The 20,177-nt window shown below is 41.9% G+C and overlaps 1 protein-coding gene across 1 annotated transcript; it reads left to right on the forward strand.

Annotated features, from left to right (window-relative positions):
- Positions 1-8,317: 8,317 nt before the first annotated feature.
- Positions 8,318-9,288, forward strand: LOC115151286 (uncharacterized). Its single transcript, XM_029695230.1, has 3 exons — positions 8,318-8,471; positions 8,565-8,695; positions 8,846-9,288. The coding sequence occupies exons 1-3, from the start codon at positions 8,330-8,332 to the stop codon at positions 9,173-9,175; spliced, it is 603 nt and encodes a 200-aa protein (XP_029551090.1). The 5' UTR covers positions 8,318-8,329; the 3' UTR covers positions 9,176-9,288.
- The last annotated feature ends 10,889 nt before the right edge of the window (positions 9,289-20,177 follow it).

Consider the following 20,177-nt stretch of genomic DNA (forward strand, 5'->3'; position numbering starts at 1 on the left):
TTCAGTACCAGACCCAGTGACCTCAGCACAGTGAAGTCCAGTAATCCCAGCACCTCCAGTACCAGACCCAGTGACCCCAGCACCTCCAGTACCAGACCCAGTGACCCCAGCACTCCTCAGTCCAGTAATCCCAGCACCTCCAGTACCAGACACAGTGAACCCAGCACCTCCAGTACCAGAACCAGTAATCCCAGCACCTCCATTACCAGACCCAGTGACCCCAGCACTCTGAAGTCTAGTAATCCCAGCACCTCCATTACCAGACCCAGTGACCCCAGCACCTCCATTACCAGACCCAGTGACCCTAGCACCTTCAGTACCAGACCCAGTGACCTCAGCACAGTGAAGTCCAGTAATCCCAGCACCTCCAGTACCAGACCCAGTGACCCCAGCACCTCCAGTACCAGACCCAGTGACCCCAGCACTCCTCAGTCCAGTAATCCCAGCACCTCCAGTACCAGACCCAGTGACCCCAGCACTCTTCAGTCCAGTAATCCAAATACCTCAACTAGAGCCAATGGCAGTGACCCCAGTGCCTCCACTCTCAGGTCATGCTTTACATCCAGGCTTAGTGATCAACTGGTCCTGTGTGGCTCAGTTGGTAGAGCATGGTGTTTGCAACGCCAGGGTTGTCTGTTTGATTCCCACAGGGGACCAGTACGGAGAAAAAAATGTATGAAATATATGCCTTTACTACTGTAAGTCACTCTGGATAAGAACGTCTGCTAAATGACTGTAAATGTAAACAAAGGAGTCCCTTCAACATCATGAAGTTACCCAACACAGAATGTCATCTACGCACACAGCGAGTTAAAGCAAGCCAGAAGATATTACTTTGATCGCAGCTTTTGTGGCAAGAGCAAGATTGCTTCACTGTTTACTACTTCGTAACACGATGACAAACATGATATTCATAATGCGAGCCACAATGGAAGACTTCAAGTAACCATCGAAGCGTGAAGTAAATTCAATGGCCAAATGACTGGTAGAATTATACCCGATGCAGCAGGACAGATCGGTGTATTGTAAATATGATGGGTGAGTGGTCATCTTGTTTCATGCCATTTAGTTTAATCATGGTGGATGTTGCTATTCAGGAATTAACAGCAGTAATTGCTTCATTATTGTGTTGTGTCATGTGCATTTAAAGGGAGACATTTCCTGTGTGTCTTAACTGTAAAGTGTCTCCAGACTACTGATGAAGAGACAACAGAATGTGCGGACCAAAAAATAAAAAAGGCCCTAAACCTGAAAGAAGACCAAGGGCCCTTCACCTGAAAGAACACCAAGGGCCCTACACCTGAAAGGGACAAGATAATCCAGCACCCCAGAGAGTAAAGAGCATAGGTCCAGCTCCCCCGAGAGTGAACAACATAGATCCAGCACCACCGAGAGTGAAGGGCATAGATCCAGCACCCCCGAGAGTGAAGGGCATAGATCCAGCACCCCCGAGAGTGAAGGGCATAGATCCAGCACCCCCGAGAGTGAAGGGCATAGGTCCAGCACCCCCGAGAGTGAAGGGCATAGATCCAGCACCCCCGAGAGTGAAGGGCATAGGTCCAGCACCCCCGAGAGTGAAGGGCATAGGTCCAGCTCACCCGAGAGTGAAGGGCATAGGTCCAGCTCCCCCGAGAGTGAAGGGCATAGATCCAGCACCCCCGAGAGTGAAGGGCAGGGTGATGGTAATGAAACATTAGGTTGGTAGCTTGATTTAGCCTTTTTTTAATGAAGCATGGGAGTACACATTATACTCTGTTTACAAACAAAACATTTAATTCTTGTCAACTCAAACATTAAAACATAAGCTGTCACTGTTTTGGCATGTGCCCTTAGGGGCTTTTAAAATGTGGTTAAAAGTTTATAGTTTTTCTGGGGCAAGGCTAAACCTGATTGCTATGCTTTCAGCGCCTGATTTCCAAACTAGTCCCTGACCTGAAGCTAGACCCTACCACTGCAATTTGCATGTCTGTGCCTGTTTTGACACAACAATCAATTTAACTTATCGGAGTTAAATCAATGAAAGCACTGCTTTCTACCAGCCTTGTGCTAACTCTCAGCTAAACCAGAGGGCAGTGCAATCACCCTCTTGGGTTGGGAGACGTTTCATTTTTGTGATTGAGCTCCCTTAATTAAAATGGTTTTAATTCGATTCGATTCGATGTACCTTTAACATCAAAACCATTAAGGTAGGAATAATTAAATTAAATGTTTATTTTCTAGCTGGAGAAACGACCCTAACAGCAATGAGAGTGGGAGAAAAAAATCTTAATAAATCCTCTTTTGATTTAATGGCTCTGACCATGCAATAAGTAACAGAACAATTGAGCACGACCAGAGATCAAGAGAAACATCTAGAAAGCGAGATCACCGACAAGGACAAAAGAGAGAACATTCTGAGAAATATGGAAAACATTTGTGATAAACTTGCGGAGGAGACAAAGACAAGCAAGCGGAAAGAGTTTGAGCGTGATGCTGCGGACTACCAGGAGCAGACGGTGTGCATCTGGAGGGGTGGATGGAGACAAGTGAATCGGCAAGCTGGAAGGGTAAATGCCAGCCAGCCAAAATCTTAGAGGGCCACAGATGTAGCGATTAACCTCCTCCTTCACCTCTGACTCCAGTGACCAATCCAGAGCCGGAACTTTTTTTGGGGGGGAATCCCGATGGATGACGTTATCGAATATGCCACCCACCCTGCTTCCCCGCAAGAAATGCAGGAGAGGACAACGCAGGAAGAAGGCAACAATCGAAGTACCCCCGACGGAGCAAGAAACAGTAATTAACTTGTCCAACAGGTCTATATTTGACACATGCTCATCTGACTTAGGTAAGGGACTATAATGTCTTAACATCAAACGTCAATGACTTTGATACAGTTGTAAAGTTTGTCAGCAGTTTGATATTGATGAGTTCTTTGGTTAAAGGGATGCTCCCTGTCAATCTAAATCCATTGAATGAGACAAGTAACCAGACAAGACATAATTCTAATGCATTTCCCATTGACCAACTCAATGGCCTTGTGGTTAGAGTGTCTGCCCTGAGATCGGAAGGTCATGAGTTCCATCCTTGGCTGAATCATGTAAAAATAGGATCAGCATAGACCAGATACATCTTTGCTTGGCATTTAGGAGATATATTGGGGTTAAGGCCCTGTGATAGACTAAAGTCCTATCCAGGGGGTGTACTTGTACATCAAGCTACCTCATGATACAGAAACAAGGCTACTTAACCTGTTATGGCTAGGGGGCAGTATTTTCACGGCCGGATAAAAAATGTACCCGATTTAATCTGATTATTACTCCTGCCCAGAAACTGGAATATGTATATAATTATTAGCTTTGGATAGCAAATACTCCAAAGTTTCTAAAACTGTTTGAATGGTGTCTGTGAGTATAACAGAACTCATTTGGCAGGCCAAAACATGAGAAGATTCTGTACAGGAAGTACCCTGTCTGACCATTTCTTGCCCTTCTTGATTATCTCTATCCATTACAGTGGATCTCTGCTGTTACGTGACACTTCCTATGGCTCCCATGGGATCTCAGAAGGTGGCAAAAAACTGAATTGTGGCTTTGCAGGCTCTGGCTGAAAAACATTAGCGCGTTTGGATAGTGGCCAGTAACAGTACTATGAGACTCAGGCTCGTGCACGAGGGGATAGCATGCTTTTATTTTCTCTCTCTTTGTACGTATACACGCTTTGCCGGTTGGAATATTATCGCTTTTTTACGAGAAAAGTGGCATAAAAATTGATTTTAAACAGCGGTTGACATGCTTCGAAGTACTGTAATGGAATATTTAGAAATCTTTTGTCACGAAATGCGCCATGCTCGTGACCCTTATTTACACTTCGGATAGTGTCTTGAACGCACGAACAAAACGCCGCTATTTGGATATAACAATGGAGTATTTTGAACCAAACCAACATTTGTTATTGAAGTAGCAGTCCTGGGAGTGCATTCTGATGAAGAACACCAAAGGTAATCAAACTTTTCTAATAGTAAATCGGAGTTTGGTCAGGGCTAAACTTGGTCGGTGTCTAAATGGCTAGCCGTGATGGCTGGGCTATCTACTGAGAATATTGCAAAATGTGCTTTCACCGAAAAGCTATTTTAAAATCGGACATATCGAGTGCATAGAGGAGTTCTGTATCTATAATTCTTAAAATAATTGTTATGTTTTTTGTGAACGTTTATCGTGAGTAATTTAGTAAATTCACCGGATGTTTGCGGGGGGTATGCTAGTTCTGAACGTCACATGCTAATGTAAAAAAGCTGGTTTTTGATATAAATATGAACTTGATTGAACAAAACATGCATGCATTATATAACATAATGTCCTAGGGTTGTCATCTGATGAAGATCATCAAAGGTTAGGGCTGCATTTAGCTGTGGTTTTGTTTTTTGTGACATTATATGCTAGCTTGAAAAATGGGTGTCTGATTATTTCTGGCTGGGTACTCTGCTGACATAATCTAATGTTTTGCTTTCGCTGTAAAGCCTTTTTGAAATCGGACAGTAGGGAGTTGCAAAATGACATGTTCTTTGTATTTGAACTTCAGAACGTTCTCGTGAATAAACTGTACGAAACTTTTGCATAAGCTGAGTCTTTGCCTAATTATTATTAAACCCAGGGTATTGCAAACCTCGGGAATTAGTCAAAGATTTAATAATTGTTAGTTGTTATCATTGGTATTGAAAATTCTCATGACAGTCAAGCTCTAAAGACATGATAAATGAAAAGATAACTCAGTGATAATGGATTCTAAAAAAGTCCCCAGGGATCCTACTAATCAATTCAAGTCTCCAATCCATATCTAAGTTTTCAAATGAAGGGGAAATTTCAAAGACAGAATATGAGTATAGGAAAGTTGACTGCCCAACCACACCTGTCATATACACTCTCTCCAAAATTCACCAGAGCTTGATGCCACCTGACAGAGAACATCTCTACCTTTGTTGAACATTGAAAGCCTTAGCAAGCTCTCTCCTCACATACATCAGAGACAATTGATTTTATCACTCTCATGAAATATGTGGACTGTATACCATAAAAGTATATACTGTGTACTTTGATGTTACCAGTCTATATACTAACATCTCCCACCACAGCTGCCTAGAGGCCCTCAAGTTCTTCCTCAGCTCTTCTCAGCACCAATTTTATTGTGGACTTGTCTGGACTGGTACTAACCTCCAACTATTTTCTCTTCAGACGATCATTTTTATTATAGACCAAAGGGACAGCGATTGGGAGCACCTACTAACTAGGAATGTTGGTGGTTCTGAATCCAGAACTTAACCCCTTTCTCCCCAATATTTTCCTCATTCTGAGATATTTAGATTATATTTTACTTATCTAAACATGGACCCAGGAAGAATGGTGCCGGAGGGGATGGCTGCCGTTTTATGGGCTCCTAACCAACTGTGCTATTTTGTGTGTTTTTCACATTGTTTGCAACATATTTTGTACATAAAGTTGCTGCTACCATCTCTTATGGCTGAAAAGAGCTTCTGGATATCAGAACAGTGATTACTTAACTTGAACTGGTCAAAGATTTTTTCTTTAATGAGTCCACGCAAAGGATATATTGCTTCTCAGAGACCAGGCCCAAATCACTGTCATTAGCGTGAAGAAAAGACAGCGGGCGGAGATTGGGGTGCCTTGTGAGAATTCGTCGGCGAGTGGGTAACCTGCCTCTACCATCCGTTCTATTGGCCAACGTGCAATCACTGGAGAATAAACTGGATGAGCTCCGTTCGAGACTATCCTACCAACGGGATATTAAAAACAGTAATATCTTACGTTTCACTGAGTCGTGGCTGAACGACGACATGGATAATGTACAGTTGGCTGGGTTTTATGTGCGCTGGAAGGACAGAAGAGCTCGGCAAGACGAGGGGTGGTGGTGTGTGTCTGTTTGTCAATAACAGCTGTTGCGCAATGTCTAATATTAAGGAAGTCTCGAGATATTGCTTGCCTGAGGTAGAGTACCTGATGAGTACCTGATGATAAGATGCAGACCATACTATCTATCTAGATTATTCATAGCCGTCTATTTACAACCACGAACCGATGCTGGCACTAAGACTGCAGTCAATGAACTATAAGGCCATAAGCAAACAAGAAAATGCTAATTCAGAAGTGACGCTCTTAGTGGCCGGGGACTTTAATGCAGGCAAACTTAAATCCGTTTTAGCTCATTTCTACCAGCATGTCAAATGTGCAACCGGAGGAAAAAAAACTCTAGACCACTTTTACTCCACAATGCCATTGGATGAAACATATTGTAGTGTGTGCTGGCAAAACAGTCTTGTAGCGTAGCATCCGCATCATCTGACCACTTCCGTATTGAGCGAGTTACTGGTACATCCTGCTATAATTCATCAAATGGCCACGCAGGCCTTTTTTTACACTGCTGCTACTCTGTTTATTATCTATGCTTTGTCACTTTACCCCTACCTACATGTATAAATTACCACGACTCACCTGTACCTCCGCACATTGACTCGGTACCGGTATCCCCTGTATATAGCCTAGTTATTGTTATTTTATTTTGTTTCTTTTTATTAAATGTTTTACTTTAGTTTGTTTAGTAAATATTTTCTTAACATTTTTTATTGAATTGCATTGTTGGTTTTGGGCACACGGTAAGGTCTACACCTATTGTTTTCGGTGCATGTGACAAATACAATTTGATTCGATTTTATTTGAACTCTTGGAATTCCATGCCTGTCTAAACTCTACGAATGAGCACCTCAGTTTCACCACTAACTATGACCTTTTCCTTGATGTGATGGATGAACAGATCTCTACAGGAAACCTATGGACAGGAACCCCCTCCTTAGAAGTGACAGCTTCCATCCACGTCCACTTTTTAAAAGTACATTCAGCCGTATTAGAAGGGTGAGAAGCAGGTATCCTAGCTTTTAAGAGCATTGTGCCAGTAACCAAAAGGTAGCTGGTTCGAATCTCCGAGCCTGCAAGGTGGAATAATCTGCCCTTGAGCAAGGCTGTTAACCCCCAACAACAACTGCTCCTCAGGTGTAGATAACGTCGATTTAAGCAGTTCTCTGATTGGGTGAAATGCGGAAGACATTTTGGTTGGATGCATTCAGTTGTACGACTGGCGTCTCCTAGCTCTGATGCTTCTTCACAGACCTCACACAAAGGAAAGGGGGTATAAAGACAATTGGGTAAAACATGCCACTTATTGTTTTGAAAGGGAAAGGGGGGTACCTAGTTGATTGTACAACTGAAATGCATTTAACCCAACCACTCTGAATCAGAGAGATGCGGGAGGCTGCCATAAGGGGAACAGAGGGTTATCTGCCTTGCTCAGGGCCAGAAAGACAGATTATTACCTTGTCAGCTCAGGGATTCAATCCAGCAACCTTTCAGTTACTGGCCCAATGCTCTAATTCAGTGAGCACTGCCCCTATATGTAGGACCTTGCACCCCCACTTTGAATATGGATGCCTGATTAAGACCTAAGGGTCGAAACATTGTAACAATAAAATCACCTGCGAGCATTAACAGCCATGTGCGGCAATTTCCTTTTTATTTTTCAGTAAAAAAAACAAAACAGGCACGACACTACAGAACCCTCCAGGAAATCTAGAAGACCAAGAAGCCAAAGAAGCCTGGTTTCCTGGAATTCCAGTCTCGAAGAGCATTCATTGATTCAGATGCCGTGAAATAGCAAGACAGACCCAGTAAAATCTTGGAGACATACCCTTGTTTCCAGGAAATGTATCATTTAAAGAGAAGTCACACATTTACATGATGTTATCAGCTGCTGTCAAAGGCTGGTTTGACAACAGCAAAGGCCTCATTCAGTACATTGTGGCCAGTGCTGCTGCTGGGAGCTGGCAGCGTTATAGTGGCATCAGCCTATTGAGCTGAATTTTTGATAAGTTTGGGCATGAGTTCGCAACAGGCATTTAGAAACAGGCTGCAGTGTTCAGAATTTAGTAGGGTTATAATTGAAGTAGATACGCCAGGTAGCCTGGAGTGTCCTTCAACAGTAGTGACAATACTCCCAAATTGTGCTCAGAAAAGAGGCTTGAGCTGTAACTAACTGGTGAGACGTGAGATGGGAAGACGGCGCCCTGAGGTGGGACAAGGAAGAAAATTCCCTTTTCCTAACGGAGGAAATTTCACATGGACGTTCTCCTGTTCAAAAATGTTAGAAAAAATAATGTTTTGCAGGTAAAATCATTTCTGGATCCATTTATTATTATAGTTAGTTTCAGGCCTGAGGGGTTTGAGGAGGCCTGATCTATTGTCTCACTGAGATGTGATTTCTTGCTTTCAATTATGTTTTGCAGGTCATGGATATGTGGGGGATTCTTCAATCCACAAACTGTGAGTACATTGCTGAGGTGAAGGATCGATGGAAAGCCTTGCATTCTAACCTACTGTTCTATGGCGCTCATGAAAAAGCCATGAGGTCTCCAATTGCTTTGGATGAAGGTAAGGCGAAACATATCAGTCATTTCTCAATGGCTTGATTCAATACTGTGACTTGAGGTTTCCATGATCATGATATGTTTTTGTTTGTAACAGGTGAAAAAGACATAACCGTCTTGAAAGCCCTTCCGACACTGTTGGTTGCACCACCCAAGAAGATGGGAGAAGTGAGTGGGGCTCTTTTTCACATCGTCAAGGCATTGAATATCAACCTGTCCATTCATAAGGTAGTTCATATTTTGCAACACGGACTTCTGTTTTCAAATATATATATATATCTATGTGGGTATCATTGATAGTTTACAAATGTGTTAATTACTATAGTGATGTTTTGGGTGCTCCACTTCTTTCTGTATTGCCTTCCTTTGTTTTTGCAGCCCACCGGAGATCCCAGTGCCTTCCTCAACAAACACCCTCTCTCCAGCCCCCTACTACTGGTTGACCAGGAGAACTGCATGGTGGCCACTCCTGTGACGACATTCTCCAGAGAGCTGTTACATGAAGGCATCCTGTACCTCATGGCATACTACTATGAGCTACACTTGACAGGGGATGCAATCCACGAGCGTGATTCTACCGCTTCTTACAAGACCATTTCTGAATGGGGAAAAAAACATCATAGATTAACAGCTATGCTACAATGTCACAGGAGTCGTCCCGATGGCCACCCGGATGGGTGCGGGATGCATATTGGAATGTTTTGCTGATATCTGATACAAGTTACTATCATAATGGCAGCACCTTTATCTCACACCATGTGAACCAGAGGAGGCTGGTGGAATGAGCTATAGGAAGACGGGCTCATTGGAACGGAAGAAATGGGATACATGGAACTGAGTCAAACATGTAGTTTCCATATGTTTGCTTTTGTTTGATACTGTTCCATGCATTCCAGCCATTATAATGATCTTATTCCTCCTATAGATCCTTCCACCAACCTCCTTTGATGTGAACACCCAGGTGTGTGAGGGATGCATGTTGGAATGTTTTGACTGTCCGTATCTGATACACAGATACTTAGCCAAACGTGCATGCAGCACTTTACCTTTTTCCTGGCACCATGTGAACATGGGCTGCATGAGTGTTGAAATGTCTGGTTGACTTGTCTGGTTGATCTAAAACATAGTGATTATCACAGACTATACAGGCATTTCTCCTACTTTTTTGTTTGTTGTAAAGCTTTGTCAAATGTGTATATGGTGTCAGAAGGCTACTGTCTAGCTTTGCAGTGAACAGGCTGAAATCAAATGCTGTAACTTTAATAAAAGATAATGTTGTTTATTAATGTGCGTCTTTTTTAAAGCTTTTTTATTCGCAATGACTGTTTCAAACTGATATATTAACACTTAAGATTGTTTCTATTATTTGAAACCTTATTTCGAGACAAGAGAAATATACAAGTGTCTATACTTGTGCCTTACTATTGTGCAATGAAACTGAATCTCTGCTTATGTAATAGCCTCGTTATTGTTATTTTATTTTGTTACTTTTTATTAAATGTTTTTCTTAACTCTATTTTTTTGAACTGCTTTGTTGGCTTGTAAAGTAAGCATTTCGCGGTGAGGTCTACCTACACCTGTTGTATCCGGTGCACGTGACATATAACATTTAATTTGATTTGATATATATCAAGTCAAGCACTATTTGCATAGTTTTTACTCGTTTTTACTAGTTCCTTCTCAACAACTAGATATTTCTATTTGCCATTTGCATTTTTTTTGCTTAATTTAATTGAATGTTTCCCCATTCTAAGCCATGGATTTTTTGCAGTGCAGAACTGTACCACACGCCAATCTGCCACGTTGAAGCATGCACACTGTTTTCGTAACTTTGTCAGCTAACCTGTCTATAAAATAAGTGAATTTGTCCAAAAACGTATGACTCCTAGATACATGAAATTCATACATTTCTAAGCGGCAAAACAGACGTATGTTGAATCACATTAAACATTTTATCTTAAATCCAGAATTGGAGTATAGCGCCAAACTAAAGGTTTTAGCTTCACTGTCCAAATAAATATGTAGGGGAGTGTACATGTGTGTTAATAAGTTAAAAATGTTTGTGGCAGCTGTGATGATGTTGAGTGTGTAAGGCAATCGGACCCGGGAATTATTGTGTGAATAACTGCCAATTAAGGGCTGTTCTTAGACCCGAAGCGAAGCCAAGGGCTGGAAAAACAAACCTTAGAAAGGTGCTCTTCTTTGATGGCCTTATTGATTTTATAAAACAGTTACCAACATATTCAAAAAAGATTAATGACATGTTTTCATAAAATGTTTTTTGGAGGATTTATTTTATTTATTAATAAATACAAATAAGCCCTTTACTGGTCAGGACGTGACACCAGGAACCAACTAAGCCGTGTTATCATGTGTGTGGTACACTGTGTACAAAAGGCTGATTAATTTTTACCTACGTAGGTCTGTTTGGAAGTAGTTGCCTAGTCCCCATACATTATGTTTTTTTTTTATTAATTTACCTTTATTTAACTAGGCTAAGTCAGTTAAGAACAAATTCTTATTTTCAATGACGGCCTAGGAACAGTGGGTTAACTGCCTTGTTCAGGGGCAGAATGTACCTTGTCAGCTCGGGGATTTGAACTTGCAATCTTTCAGCTCATTTACAACACATGTGGCTGTTTTTAATACAGTTGAATGTTTGTTTTTACATTTGATGAGACACTACACAATGGTTGTGTAATCATTTTTCAGCAGCCAAATTCTGTTTATTACAAACATATCTGTATCAGTTGTGTCTGCTTCATAGTGTGTAGTTGTCACGACTTCCGCCAAAGTCGGCTCCTCTCCTTGTTCTGGCGGCGTTCGGCGGTCGACGTCACCGGCTTTCTAGCCATCGTCGCTCCATTTTTCATGTAGCCATTTGTTTTGTCTTGTTCCCTGCACACCTGGTTTTCATTCCCCAATCACACGACATGTATTTATTCCTCTGTTCCCCCTCATGTCTTTGTGTGAGATTGTTTCGTGTTACGTGTCATGTTTGACACGCTATTCTGGTGTGCGTTTATTCCGTGTTTTATTTCACAAGGTATGTTTATTTGTTTGTACATAATTATTGTGACTGTTTGCACGTTTTTGCACATTGGATGGAGGTTTCGACGCTGTGGCGTCCGTCTGTTGGTTTGACGTACAAAAGGGAAAATAAATAAATGTTTTCTCTCTCTCTCTCTCTCTCTCCTAGGAGATTGGACACTTATATTACAATGACTGAAAAGGCTTCTTAAAGAACGTCCTGTATCCCACTGAAATTTCAAACAGCCTTGAACTTCACCAATGGCTGTCTGCCAGCTCCCCTGGCAGCTTACTGCAGTTCCACTGTGTAGCAGAGACACAGAGAGAGAGAGAGAGAGAGAGAGAGAGAGAGAGAGAATTCACAAAATGGGACAAACACCAAATTGAGACTCTGCATGCAGATTTCTGCAAATCCAGAAAAGAGCCGTTAAATTCTACAACCATCTAAAAGGAAGCGATTCCCAAACCTTCCATAACAAAGCCATCACCTACAGAGAGATGAACATGGAGAAGAGTCCCCTAAGCAAGCTGGTCCTGGGGCTCTGTTCACAAACACAAACAAACCCCACAGAGCCCCAGGACAGCAACACAATTAGACCTAACCAAATCATGAAAAAAGAAAAAGATAATAACTTGACACATTGGAAAGAATGAACAAAAAAACTGAGCAAGCTAGAATGCTATTTGGCCCTAAACAGAGAGTACACAATGGCAGAATACCTGACCACTATGACTCACCCAAACGTTAGAGGTTTGGAAAGCTTTGACTATATACAGACTCAGTGAGCATAGCCTTGCTATTGAGAAAGACCGCCAAAGGCAGACCTGGCTCTCAAGAGAAGACAGGCTATGTGCACACTGCCCACAAATGAGGTGGAAACTGAGCTGCACTTCCTAACCTCCTGCCAAATGTATGACCATATTAGAGACAGATATTTCCCTCAGACTACACAGACCCACAAAGAATTTGAAAACAAACCCAATTTTGATAAACTCCCATATCTACTGGGTGAAATACCACAGTGTGCCATCACAGCAGCAAGATTTGTGACCTGTTGCCACAAGAAAAGGGCAATCAGTGAAGAACAAACACCGTTGCAAATAAAACCCATGTTTATGTTTATTTATTTTCCCTTTTGTACTTTAACTATTTGCACATAATACATGTATGACATTTGAAATGTCTTGATTATTTTGGAACTTTTGTGATTGTAACGTATACTGTTAATTTTTATTGTTTATAATCTATTTTATTGGTAGAGAGGGAGAGAGAGAGAGAGAGAGAGAGATGAGGAGAGGAGGGGAGAGCGAGGGAGCTAGAGAGAGAGCGTTTACCTGAGTGATGAGAAGGAGAGAGAGAGAGAGAGAGAGAGAGAGAGAGAGAGACGTAAGAGAGAGGGGTATAAAGAAACAAAGTGGTAGAGTGAGAGAGAGAGAGAGAGAGAGGGTGGGAGAGGAGGGAGAGAGAGAGAGACAGAGAGAGAGAGAGAGAGAGAGAGAGAGAGAGAGAGAGAGAGAGAGAGAGAGCGAGAGAGAGAGAGAGAAAGACAGAAATACAGAGAGAAATAGAGAGGGGGGGAGTGTTTGAGAGACAAAGTGGCAGAGAGCTAGAGCGAGGATGGTAGGGGGAAGCAGTGAAAGATGGGAGAAGTGAAGAGAGAGTGCCTTGAGAGAGAAAAGACAGAGGAAAGGTGGAAGAGATTGGAAGAGGCAGAAGAGAAAGAGAGATGGGGCTGGAGTGATAGAAGTCTGTAACCAACAGGACCCTGAACAGCGTTTACCCCAAAGCCATACGACTGGTAAATAGTTAGCTATTAAGGGAACTATTTGACTATCCGGACTGCATTCACCCTTTTTGCACTGACTCCTTTGACTCGTCACATACTGCTGCTGCTGCTAATGTTTGCTATCTGTTACTTAATTCCAACACTCTTAGAGAAAAGGTTTCCAAAATGTCTTGTGCAGGGATACGAGGTAATAACATGGCTGTATACACGGGGTATCAGTACCGAGTTGATGTGCAGGGGTACGAGAAAATTTAGGTAGATACAGTTGTAGTCGGAAGTGTCACGAACCGGCTCGAAGTTCGTAACAAAAGGGAGACAATGTGGAGAAAAAGAATAACAAAATATATTTATTAACTGAAGTAAAGCAAATACAATTAACAATGGTGTGTTAGTCTCCCGGCTCCGCCCACCGACATCCTATTAAGGAAAACAAGAGCAAAGAGAAAGAATTCGGCAGACCGAGTGGGAGGGTCGTCATAGAAGTTTACATACACTTAGGTTGGAGTCATTAAAACGTTGTTTTTCAACCACCCAACCACCACAAATTTCTTGTTCACAAACTAGAGTTTTGGCAAGTTGGTTAGGACATCTACTTTGTGCATGACACAAGTCATTTTTCCAACAATTGTTTACAGACAGATTATTTCAATTATAATTCACTGTATCACAATTCCAGTGGGTCAGAAGTTTTCATACACTAAGTTGACTGTGCTTTTAAACAGCTTGGAAAATTCCAGAAAATGATGCCATGGCTTTAGAAGCTTCTGATAGGCTAATTGATGTAATTTGAGTCAATTGGAGGTGTGCCTGTGGATGTATTTCAAGGCCTACCGTCAAACTCAGTGCCTCTTTGCTTGACATCATGGGAAAATTAAAAAAAATCAGGCAAGACCTCAGAAATAAAATTGTAGACCTCTACAAGTCTGGTTCATCCTTGGGAGCAATTTCCAAACGCCTGAAGGTACCACGTTCATCTGTACAAACAATAGTACGCAAGTATAAACACCACGCAGCCATCATACCGCTCAGACGCGTTCTGTCTCCGAGAGATGAACGTACTTTGGTGCGAAAATTGCAAATTTATCCCAGAACAATAGCAAAGGACCTTGTGAAGATGCTGGAGGAAACAGGTACAAAATTATATATATCCACAGTAAAACGGGTCCCATATCGACATAACCTGAATAGCCGCTCAGCAAGGAAGAAGCCACTACTCCAAAATCGCCATAAAAAAGCCAGACTACACATGGGGATGAAGATCGTACTTTTTGGAGAAATGCCCTCTGGTCTGATGAAACAAAAATGGAACTGTTTGTTCATAATGACCATCGTTATGTTTGGAGGAAATGTTTGGTGGAAAAAGGGGCTTGCAAGCCAAAGAACACCATCCCAACCATGAAGCACAGGGGTGGCAGCATCATGTTGTTGAGGTGCTTTGCTGCAGGAGGGTCTGGTGCACTTCACAAAATAGATGGCATCATGAGGTAGGAAAATGATGTGGATATATTGAGGCAACATCTCAAGACATCAGTCAGGAAGTTAAAGCTTGGTCGCAAATGGGTCTTCAAAATGGACAATGACACCAAGTATACTTCCAAAGTTGTGCAAAATGGCTTAAGGACAACAAAGTCAATGTATTGGAGTGGCCATCACAAAGCCCTGACCTCAACCCTATAGAAAATGTGTGGGCAGAACTGAAAAAGCATGTGCGAGCAAGGAGGCCTACAAACCTGACTCAGTTACACCAGCTCTGTCAGGAGGAATGGGCCAAAATTCACCCAACTTATTGTGGAAAGGTTGTGGAAGGCTAACCAAAACATTTGACCCAAGTTAAACAATTTAAAGGCAATACTACCAAATACTAATTGACTGTATGTACACTTCTGACCCACTGGAAATGTGATGAAAGAAATAAAAGCTTAAAGAAATCATTCCCTCTACTACTATTGTGACATTTCACATTCCTAAAATAAAGTGATGATCCTAACTTACCTAAGACAGGGAATGTTTACTAGGATTGAATGTCAGGAATTGTGAAAAATGAATTTAGAATGTATTTGGCTAAAGGTGTATGTAAACTTCCGACTTCAACTGTGTTTACGTATAATCTCACTCTTAGAAAATAAAATTGCTATCTAGAACCAATAATTGTTCTTCAGCTGTCCCCATAAGATAATCTTTTTTGGTTCCGGGTAGAACTGTTTTGTGTTCCATGTAGAACCCTCTGTGGAAAGGGTTCTATATGGAACGCAAAAGGGTTCTACCTGGAAGCAAAGAGGGTTTTTCAAAGGAATCTCCTATGGGGACAGCCGAAGGACAATTACTGGTTCTCGATAGCAACTTTTTTTTCTAAGAGTGAGATTATACGTACATATCTTCCTCAATTACTTTGTATCCCTGCACATCAACTCGGTACTGATGCCCCGTGTATATAGCCATGTTATTACCTCATATCCCTGCACATGGACTCAGTAATGGTACTCTGTGCATATAGCCATGTTATTACCTGGAACTCTGTGTATTTAGCTATGTTGTTACCTGGTACTCTGTGTATATAACCATGTTATTACCTGGTACTCTGTGTATATAGCCATGTTATTACCTGGTACTCTGTGTATATAACCATTTTATTACCTGGTACTCTGTGTATATAGCCATGTTATTACCTGGTACTCTGTGTATTTAGCTATGTTGTTACCTGGTACTCTGTATATAGCCATGTTATTACCTGGTACTCTGTGTATATAGCCATGTTATTACCTGGTACTCTGTATATAGCCATGTTATTACCTGGTACTCTGTGTATTTAGCTATGTTGTTACCTGGTACTCTGTGTATATAGCCATGTTATTACCTGGTACTCTGTATATAGCCATGTTATTACCTGGTACTCTGTGTATATAGCCATGTTATTACCTGGTACACTGTGTATATAACCATGTTATTACCTGGTACTCTGTGTATATAGCCATGTTATTACCTGGTACTCCTGCACATCGACTCAGTACTGGTACCGGTGTATAAAGCCATGTTATTACCTGGTACTCTGTGTATTTAACCATGTTATTACCTGGTGCTCTGTGTATATAACCATGTTATTACCTGGTACTTCCTGTATATAGCCATGTTATTACCTGGTACTCTGTGTATATAGTCATGCTATTACCTGGTACTCTGTGTATATAGTCATGTTATCGTTACTTATTGTGTATTTATTATGACTTTTATTATTACCTGTTATTACTTTTCTATTATTTATCTATGTTCTTTCTGTTTGCATTGTTGAAGGGCCCGTTAGCATTTCACTGTTAGTTTGTTGTTTACAAAGCATGTGACAAATACAATTTGATTTGATTTGAAAGACAGAGAGGAGCAAGAGAGTAGCGGGGAGAGAGTTAGAGAGAGATCAGGGAGGACCACACACGTAGACCTAGACACACACACACACACACACACACACACACACACACACACACACACACACACACACACACACACACACACACACACACACACGCACAGTACATACACACACACATAGTACATACACACACATACACACACACACACACACACACACACATACACACATAGACACACACATACACACACACATACATAAACACATAGACACATACACACCTACACACATACACACCGGTGTGCAAATTAAACCCGTCGGAGTCTATTAGCCGTCCCACATCCAGCCTGATCAGCCCTATGCACTGTGGGTATCATAACGTTGGCATGGGTACGAGCAATTCTCTTTCCCTGACCATACGGCCTCCGCCAAACCATTCAATTACAATTACATCCACCACATTAGTAGATTAGCATACAAGCTAACTCGCGTGTGGAAGCGAGTCATAATATAAAGGGGGGGGCAGCGCAGGTGTTATCCCCTTAACAGCTACTGGCTCACAGCTGTGACAGTGAACCACTGCTCCACTTACTGATAAAATACAGCGTTGAGAATCAGTGGGGTTTTTTTTTTACGGTTATTAGAGGCGCCTGACCATGTCTCACAGACTGATACAGATCAAGCTCAGTTAGAGACGCAGCCTAGAGTTTTCTGGTGTGCATGCAAATTGGAGTCGTTCCGGAGTGGTGCTTTTCCCAGAATGCATCACTCTGAAGGGAGGGGAAGGTGCAGGTTGAGTTTGGCAGAGCCAGTGGTGATCGTTTATCTCTAAATCTCTGTTGATTGCCTATTTCCTAATAATAAATGTGGAGGTTTTCATGCATTTTTTATACTGACAGCATGGCAGTGTCATAATTACCATTACCATCATCATCATCCTCTTTATAATCATCATCATCGTCACCATAATCATCACTACCACTGTCTCATGTCACCCATCCAGCACAGTCTTAGGCCTAGTGCAGTGAGGAAAATGAACGAGTATCATGTCTCCTGCTGATAATGTGTCCCGTTGACTATGGTCATCCCAATCATTCAGTAATGTCTCTTCAGATGTCTGTCACGGACACACACACACACACACACACACACACACGCACACACACGCACACACACACACACACACACACAGAGACACACACAGTGAGTGAGTTACGGAATGTGTTGGAACAGACAGAGACTAAGTGGGTGTACATGCTATCAGATGTCCAGTCGAGTGTGGGGGCTCAGATGGCCAGTCGAGTGCGAGAGCTCAGTTGTCCCGTCAAGTGCGGGGGCTCAGATGTCCCGTCGAGTGTGGGGGCTATTTCCAATGAGCTTCTTCTTTGTTTCCGACAGATTGTCCCGAGGTGTGAGACACCATGTGTTGATGCCAGAGGCCTCCCGTTCCACGAAAAAACACTTGGACAACATACAAATATCTCGAGTGCATCAGGAAAACTATTGGAGCCTTTTGTTGACTTGGCTAAAGCTGATTAGGAAAACAGTCATTCCACAAAGTCCAGACGTCCTGATAACCCCTCAAAGCTCAAAGTGTTTTAATTTGTGTTGAGATACTATAGCCATGAAGGGTATTACCATACATTGAGATACTACAGTATAGCCACGAAGGCTAGTACCTTACATTGAGATACTATAGCCATGAAGGCTATTACCATACAATGAGATACTACAGTATAGCCATGAAGGGTATTACCATACATTGAGATACAATAGCCATGAAGGGTATTACCTTACATTGAGATACTACAGTATAGCCATGAAGGGTAGTACCTTACATTGAGATACAATAGCCATGAAGGGTATTACCTTACATTGAGATAGTATAGTGTCACGCCCTGACCATAGAGAGCCCTTGGTTCTCTATGGTGTAATAGGTCAGGGCGTGACTAGGGGGTGTTCTAGTTCAATATTTCTATGTTGGTGTTTTGTATGGTTCCCAATTAGAGGCAGCTGGTATTCGTTGCCTCTAATTGGGGATCATATTTAGGTAGCCATTTTTCCCACCTGTGTTTGTGGGATATTGTTAGTGTTGGTGCTTGTGTCACCACGTATTATCATAGACTGTGTATTAGTGTGCTCTCACTCTGATACCATTACCATCTTGAAGCTATGTAGTCCTGTCCCAGCCTTTGTTTTAGAAACATTCTACAGATCCTTGATCAAGGCTACAACACAATATGACTTTATGAATTCCAAAGAAAAACTAAAGTAAAGGGTATCTTGATTTTCTAATTTGTGTTCACTGAGCTGTTTTCATACGAAGCTGTAATTTACAGTCATTAAATAGTCTTAGACTAATTAGCCAGCAATCTTTTTTTCATTCTCCCTAGTAACATGAGATTCCCCCATGTGAAACAGATTGGTAATGAAAAAGAGCAATATACAGGAAGTGTCAGGGAGAATAACCAAATAACAGCTTGAAACGGCTTCTCTATTAATATTCATTGTGCTTTCATAAAGGTTTTAATTAACAGGCTTTCTCTGCCTTAACTAAGACTGCTTTTTAACCCGCACCCACAGAGATGCTAGTGTGTGTGTGTACGTGTGTGTGTATGTGTAGACACTAAGGAAACACACAAACACACATACTGAAAAATGCAGGCATGCACAATCTCTCTCTCTCACACACACACACACACAAACACACACAAACACACACAGATACACACACACACACATACACTGTCACGTTCGTTGGAATAAATGGACCAAGGCGCAGCATGAATATCGTTCCACATCTTTATTATTATGTGAAACTTAGCCAGACAAACAATAAACTATAAACTAACAACAAACCGTGACGATCCCACAAACAACAGGTGAGAAAAGGCTGCCTAAATATGATCCCCAATCAGAGACAACGATAGACAACTGCCTCTAATTGAGAACCATATGAGGCCAACATAGAAATACAACATCTAGATAACCCACCCTAGTCACACCCCGACCTAACCAAAATAGAGAATTAAAACGATCTCTAATAGCAGGGCGTGACATACACACACAAAAATTATATTTGCAGTAATTAATTCCTATGATATTTAGCTGTGCTTTCAACATACTGTCGGACAAAATATGCTGGTACGAATCATGTAAAGGGGTCGCTGTTGATAATGTCAGACCCTTGGCTTGAACCCACTCCCTGACTGGTCTCCCTGACTGGTCTCTCAGGGAGATGATAATGGCAGAATCTTGCCTTGAACCCACTCCCTGACAGGTCTCTCAGGGAGATGATATTGGCAGAACCTTGCCTTGAACCCACTCCCTGACAGGTCTCTCAGGGAGAGGATAATGGCAGAACCTTGAAAATAAGGGAGAGCCGCACACTCTAGGAGCTCAGATGCAAAAATGATATATCCAACGTTTCGACAGCCAAGCTGTCTTCATCAGGGTATGATCACAAACACTGCGAGATGACTTGTTTATATGGTAGTATCAAAAGACATACACCCACTTCCCTTGAAAAATA

Source organism: Salmo trutta, chromosome 17 (assembly GCF_901001165.1).
Source record: "Salmo trutta chromosome 17, fSalTru1.1, whole genome shotgun sequence".
NCBI classification, from domain to species: Eukaryota; Metazoa; Chordata; class Actinopteri; order Salmoniformes; family Salmonidae; genus Salmo; species Salmo trutta.